Below are 7,461 nucleotides of genomic sequence, written 5' to 3' on the forward strand. Positions count from 1 at the left end.
AGATGCATGAGTAAGCGTTTTTTTTTATTTTTGTGTTTTTTGTGATTTCTCTTCTTGGGCTCTAGCCAACTCATTGATTTTAGTTTCATTCTCCAATTGTCTAAAAGAAATTAATTGCACCGCTTGTGAAACTTCTTTCAAAAGAGTTTTCAAAGATTTTACTTCACTTTCAATAGACTTTGGAGAGTGAGAAGAAGAAGACATGGCTAAAGCTTTGTGTATACATGTATTTTACCTTGAGAAAATTTAGGAAAGTCAAAGAAGGTAGTTTTCCAGGTAAGGGAGGTGAGTCACAAAGGACTACTTAAGTACCAAGCCTTTGCCTTGCCAAAAACTATCCCTCAATGTCTTCACACAAAACTTTCTCTTAGTAAAGCACTTAGAACACAATTAAGTTGAGAAAACAAATCCAAGAAAACAATGCAAGCTAACTAATTAACAAAGCTAGACGGTTTTATCAAAGCTTAACCAAAACACACATACAAAGCGTCACTAATTAAGCAAGTAATGTAATTAAAACAGTTAACAATTGCTAATTAAAAACTCTACACTAGTCAGCCCTAAGTGAGGCTTCTTGGACACTTTGAGCCCTTGAAGACACATTCACCGTCTAATAACGTAATTAAGAGGTAATTAACACAAACTAAGTTGCCAAGAAATTAAGAAAACTCCCTTTGTTGATCCTCTTTTTGCTATTGGCACTTCCTTTGTTGTCTTTGCTTGTTGGCCCTCCAAGTGTTTGTGGTGTTTTGAGAAAAGTTTGATTCTGCCTTGTCTTTGTTTCCCCTTAGAATGAAGGTCTTAATTCTCCAATTCCAGCACCTATCAATAAGACTAGACCTTCCCAAGTCAAGTTTCCACTCAATTAAGCACCAAAAGAGAATAAATTCCAGCACCAAATTTAGAGGTCAAAGAATAAAAGCAAGAAACAATTTAATTGAAGAAAACAGTACCACCAAAAGGAGTTAGATTATGACAACTAGAAAGAGGTCCAAAAAATATTAAGCAAGCAAATAAAAGGTACTCAAATAAAGGTAGGCACACAAAAGAATCCTAAGAATAGCACTAGAGTAGATTTCAAAAATAAAAAACAGCACCACTGAAAAATGTTGTGGGCCAGAAAACGTGTTTTTTCCCCAATTTATGCTGAGCTGTGCTTTTTAGATTTGATATGCAAGATATTCAAGATCTTAGCTAAAATCTGGCGTTGGAATCGCTCAAAACGCATGAACCATTTTAATAAATTTTTCAATTTCAGTGTTCAGTTACGCCAGCTGTAGCGCCCAGCTTTGCACACTGATTTTAAAATATTTATCATTTTTTTTTCTGTTGACTCTTTTGAGCTAATTCTTTTTTTTTTCTTTTCTATAACACTCTAATCTTGCATATTCCAGAGAATCAAAATTTTCCTATGAGTGAAAATATTTTTCTGGAACAAAACAGCCAGCACAGAGAATGTGAAACAGGGGATTCTGGAAAAACTGGAAAAAACAGCAAGATACCAAAATTTAAACACAATGGAATTAATGAAAAGGAATTTGTGTAAGATCTAAACACAAATATGAACTCAAACTAAAATTAAAAGGCACCAAAAGATCAAAAGAACAGCAGATTCAAAGCAAATATAGATACCCAAAATCAAGAAACAATCAAGCCAAACAAAGGACTACTATGAATTGATGACATTGTGGATGAACATGACTTGACAAAACATATATGGATTCAGAAATTAAAGACTCAAAGAGCATAATATGAACCAAATAAAAGTGCAATAAAGACTCAAATTCCTAAAAGAAAAATAGCAACTCAAGGTGTATGGAATCCTATCACAATTTGCACAAGGATTGTTCAAGATCAATTGAACAAAGTGCACCGGTTGGATCTTCCAAATAGCACACCAAAACAAATTAAAATTTCAAAAAAACAGCAAGACAATTATGGAAATAAGATGAACAACATGAAATAAAGAAGAACTAAAAATGAAAAGACCAAGAACTACTCATCTTTGAAGAACCTATGCTCATGATACCAAATGATGGCAAATTCATGAAGCTCTTCTTAGAATCATGTGAAAGAGGGTGCGGAAGCCATGGATGTGTATGTGCAAGATCCTCCTAAGAGCTATGGTGATCTTGAAGGTGCATGGTGTGTATGGAAGTTCGGAGGTTCGGCCAGCCCAATGAGAGGTGAAGGATGTGAAGATTAGAGCCTAGAATCTAGGTAGAAGCAAAGCTTGGCACAATATGGGCAGCATAACTTTACTCACAATAATCTTGAAAAATACAAGAGATGGCCTTCCCTTTTATAGGCTATAGGGCCGTGAAAGCTAAGCTAATTCCAAATGAAATGAGAGCAAAATGAAATGCAAAATGACAAGGCACATGGCACATGTGCTCATGACCGGCCAAGTCAACAAGCTTCTAGAATATTCACTCATTTATGCTTTCTAGCACTACTCTAATTACTAAGCACCTCTAATGGGCCTCCATGTAACATGTACAAGGCTTTCTCTCTTCCATTCGTGGCTTCATCCAATTGGGCGTGAATGTGCTTAGCCATTGACCTTGTAATAGGGCCTAGACGGTCTAGGTCTCCTCCTAGACGCTCCATGTGTAGCCTTCCCTCATCACGTCCTAGACGCTCCTTCCTTGAGTCTAGACGCTCATCACGGTCTAGCTTTGGGTCCTGGCTTCCATGGTGAGATGTGCTTGGCCCTCCTCCATCACCTTGTCCATCAGCCTCCGGTAGGTGGCGCCTGCATTTTTCAACCCAAACGGCATCACCTTGTAACAGTAGCTGCTCGTCTCCGTCATGAATGCTGTTTTGCTCTCATCCGTTGGATGCATCTTGATCTGATTGTAACCTGAGAAAGCATCCAAAAAACTCAGCATCTTGCAGCCCGAGGCGCTATCCACTAACGCGTCGATGTTGGGCAGTGGGTACGAATCTTTGGGGCCTGCCTTGTTCAGATCTGTGAAGTCAACGCACATCCTCCATTTCCCATTCGCCTTCTTCACTAGAACTACGTTGGCCAGCCACTCAGGGTATTGTATCTCCCTGATGTGCCCAGCGCTTAGCAGCTTCTGCGTCTCTTCCTTCACGACGAAGCATCGTTCCTCGTTGAACTTCCTCCTTCTCTGTCGCACAGGGCGAACCTTGGCGTCCATGGTAAGATGGTGGCACAAAAAATCTGGGTCGATGCCTAGCATGTCCGCCGCAGTCCACGCGAATACATCTAGGTGGCGCGAGATCACCGCAGCTACCTCTTCTTGTTCTTCCTGGCTCAAGAAGCGTCCTAATTTGAACGCCTTACCCCCTATCTGTCTTTCCCCCACGTTGTCTACTGGTTGGGGCGTTCACTCTGCATGTTCTCTGAGCGAGACTCATTCATGGAGTCCTCTTCTATAGGCGTCGCCCTATCGGATGCATCGGGCATCGCCTCCTCTGACTCTTCTTCCATGGGCGAGGCCTCTCCGTATACTTCTTCCATTGGCGAGGCATCACTGTATCTTCCTTTTGTGCGTGCATCTTCTATAGGCGTCACCCCCACAGGTGTGGCCTCGGCAGGCGTGGATTCTACGAGTATCGCCTCTTGCACTGGTTCTAACTCCATCTGCGAATCTCAAACGGGTGGTCATTCAATCACCATGACCACGCCTCTCTTTGTCTTCAGGCTATTTTCGTAGCATTTTCGGGCTTCCTCCTGATCTGACTTGATTATGATTACTTTGCCACTAAGATCTGGTAGCTTCATCTTCATGTGGCGCGTGGAGGACACTGCCCTTAATTTGTTCAAGGCAGGTCTACCTAACAAAATGTTGTAGGCTGAGTTGGCGTTAACCACCAAGTACCGGATGCTCTCGGTGCGCGACGTCGTTCCATCAGTGAACGTCGTCTTCAGCTCCAGGTAGCCACGTACCTCCACTGGGTTATCTGCGAATCCATATAAGCATCCGGTATAGGGTCTCAAAAGGTAAGGGGATAATTGTAACTTGTTGAAGGTCGACCAAAACATGACGTTTACAGAACTGCCCTAGTCAACGAGAACCCTGTGTACCTTTCTTCCCGCTATAACTATTGAAATGACTACAGGGTGATTATCGTGTGGGACGATATCCCGCAAGTCAGCCCTTGTGAAAACGAGGTCTGACTACCACGGGTCATTTGGAAACTGCTCAACAACTGAACTTACTGACCTCACATACTTCTTACGTTGAGAGGCAGTGGGTCCTCCTCCAGAAAAGCCGCTAAAAATGGTGTGTACTTCTCCGTGAGTCGGCATCTCGTGCGCTTGACCTTCCTCTGGTGTCGCCGTGGCTGTGGTTGTAGTAGACCTAGCGAGATTATCCTTTAGGAAACCATTCTTCACAAGCTCATCCAACTGATAGCCCAGCGCTAAACAGTTGTTAATATGGTGCCCAAATGCCTCGTGAAATTCACACCATGATTCTTTGTGGGGTCCCAGCACCTTGTCAGACTTCACCGGTGGCCTCAACCTGTCAGCTACATTGGGCACAACGATGAGGTCTTTAAGCTCCACCATGAAATTGTGCTTCAGAGGTCTATTTCCCTCTCTCCTTCCTTCTGCTCGACCCCTAGGCTGGGTCCTCCTTGCCTCGTAGGTGCGCTTCCTGTCTTGGCTCTTTCTCTCTGTGGCGGCTTCGTGGACCCTAGCAGGTTGTGTGCGCACGTGCGCTCTTGGGCGTGTGGGTGCAGCAGTCGTGCATTTCTCGTATGTCTCACCCTCAGAGGCAATGTGTTCTATCGCCCGACGCCTTATTGCAACAAAAGTCTTGGGGCGGCTGCGATTGAGTGACTTGCTGAAAGTCCCAGGGCACACCCCTTTCCTGAATGCGTACACGATAATGGGTTCGTATGTGGTACCCACCTTCACCACCTGCGCCTCGAAGCGGCTTATGTACTCTTTCAGGGTCTCACCTTGATACTGCTTCTTGTCAAACAGGTCATATGAAACTGGGGCTGGGGCCCTGTTGGCTAGATTCTGCTCTCTGAATAGCTGCGAAAGCTGTGTGAAAGACGTGATGTGACCCTCTGGAAGGCTGATGAACCAATTCACGGCCATCCTAGTCAAAGTACTCATGAAGAGCTTACACCTTACAGCATCAGAATTGCCTACCAGCATCATCTGCGTGTGGAACGCAGTGAGGTGCGCCTCAGGGTCCTCCATCCCTGTGAAGGTTACTTTGGGCCCTGTGATCGTGTTGGGGATTGCTGTCTCTAGGATCGCCTGTGAGAACGGCGTTGAGAATTCTCTTGGTGGGGTGGCAGTCTCAGGATCATCTACGTCGCGCCACCCGCGGCGTAGTTCCTCGTTGGTGCGGTGTAGCTCATCGTTTCTCGCCTGAGATGGTGCGAGATCCGCCTGCATGCGCTCTTGCTCCACTTTGGATGCTGCCATTGCTTCTTGCAATCCTTGCATCATGCCCATGAGTTGCTGCATGGTCATCTCTTCACTCCTAGCGCGTGCGGGCCTCATTTTCGTGGTTTCTGGAAGCCTTCCTGACTATCGTGCGTTTTGAGAACTGGGACTGGGTTGGAGACTGCAACTGGAACTGAAAAACTGTGTGATGGGACTGATGTTTTATATCGGCCCCACGGTGGGCGCCAAATGTTCCCGCCGGTTGACCAGGGTCGTCTTTATGCGTGGCTCGTCCTCGCGAGCTAGGGCACCTTCTGTGAGTACCTGAAAAGAAGTGAACAAAGGGGCGCCCTTGCGGCCGTTTGCACTCTGACGATCAAGTCAGCTAGCGAGAAACATCAAAGGTGACACACCTCCATATCGGACACCTTGACTGGATGCTCTGATGGTGGTCAAAAATACTAAGTAACTAAAACTACGTTGCCCCAATTGCCTGTGCGTACCGTAGGTGCGCCGCGAAACAACTAGGGTTTACGTGTGTGTAAAACTGCGAGAATTAGGTCAAAACTCGGATCCCTTTCAAATGTCCCAAGGTCCCTTTTTATACACCTTCTGCATTTAAAGCGCGTTAAAGCGCATTGAAAGCGTATAAAAATGTGCCTTGAAACATTTGATGCGTAAACTAAATTAACGCGTACCTTAGCAAACTTTCACTAAAACATTGATGAACACGTGCTTATTGCCACGTGTTCTTCTGACTTGATTGTTATTCTATGCAAAGGGCCTCACTGCGCCGTAACCTAATTTAGGGTTATTCCATCGTGTGAGTCCTCTTTCCTCGAAGTGCATCTGGCGCGTGGGGTGACTTTCTGGGTGCCAACTCATGTGCCCCAACCTCTAGTCACTCACCTTGGGAGTGTATCTACCTTCCTCTCGCACCATGCACCTGGTTTACCCCTGGGCATGACCCTCTCATGGGTTGTATCTATCCCGAGGGTCTCCCTGAGGTGGCCTGGGTACTTCACGAGTCAGGTTACTCCCTACTGGTACTAGAACTATGGCCTTGAAGCCACCTTTCTCTTCTCTTTGTTACTGTTCTGAGCTGTTGGACCTGAGACCTCCGAGCGGTGTCGCCCCCTCCATGGTCTTTCCTACCCATGGGTATCCGGGGGTAACACCGTCGACGTCTCACCTTGGCTTTGTCTTATCTTGGCGACGCCTTCCCTTGGCGATGCCTTAATAAGGCGACGCCTCCCCCTAGCGACGCCTTAACTTGGCGACGCCTCAATCTGGCGACGCCTCAAGCGGTCAACCGGTTGACTTTCTTCCTTGGGTCCCTTGAAGTTTCCCACCATATGTTGACTTTGACTTTGACTTTGACTTTGGTCAACGCCCGGGAACGGGACGGTACATCAACATATCAAACATTTAATCTAGCTTGCATTCGTTTGGTAAATTTTGTTCAGCTAAGTAAATTTGGAAAATATCATAGAACATATTGCAATTGATTGAGTTAAATTCCATCTATTAAATAAATTGTCTAAAAGTTACAATTCTATATAATTATCTATAAAATCAATTTCAACTCAATTCAACCATTTTACATATTTTATAAATTTAAAACAAACACACTTTTTGAATCCAACAAAAAGCACATATTTACTCAATTTAACTACAAACATTCATGCAACTCTTCTAAGTCAATATCAAGTTCAATATACTGATATAAATCAATTTAACCAAATCAAATATGTTAACATTCTCACTATCATAAGTTGAATGGAATATTCAAATACCGTTTAAGATAGTTTCTCTTTGACAATTGTAGTCCAACTATTATAAAAGAAGATACTGATACTAAAATCTTAAGGACTTAGTTTAATATAACAAACAATTAAGAATTTTAGTGAAGAGCTAAATTAGTTAAAAACATATTTTTTACGACTAAAAAAGCTAATAAAGAACACAATCTGTAACATCAAAAAGGATTTTAGGTATATTTTAGAGTTACTTCAAATTATAGATTGTTCGAGTAGAAACGATCTGAACAAGTCATCTACTACAGCAGAATCGAACTTTAA

At 43.7% G+C, this 7,461-nt stretch overlaps 1 protein-coding gene across 1 annotated transcript; it reads right to left on the reverse strand.

Moving 5' to 3' along the window:
- Positions 1–4,150: 4,150 nt before the first annotated feature.
- LOC137838652 (uncharacterized) lies at positions 4,151–5,497 on the reverse strand. Its single transcript, XM_068647886.1, has one exon. It carries the CDS (start codon positions 5,495–5,497, stop codon positions 4,151–4,153), a length of 1,347 nt encoding a protein of 448 aa, XP_068503987.1.
- Positions 5,498–7,461: the final 1,964 nt, after the last annotated feature.

The sequence above is a fragment of the Phaseolus vulgaris genome, chromosome 4 (genome assembly GCF_000499845.2).
Source record: "Phaseolus vulgaris cultivar G19833 chromosome 4, P. vulgaris v2.0, whole genome shotgun sequence".
Taxonomy (NCBI): Eukaryota; Viridiplantae; Streptophyta; class Magnoliopsida; order Fabales; family Fabaceae; genus Phaseolus; species Phaseolus vulgaris.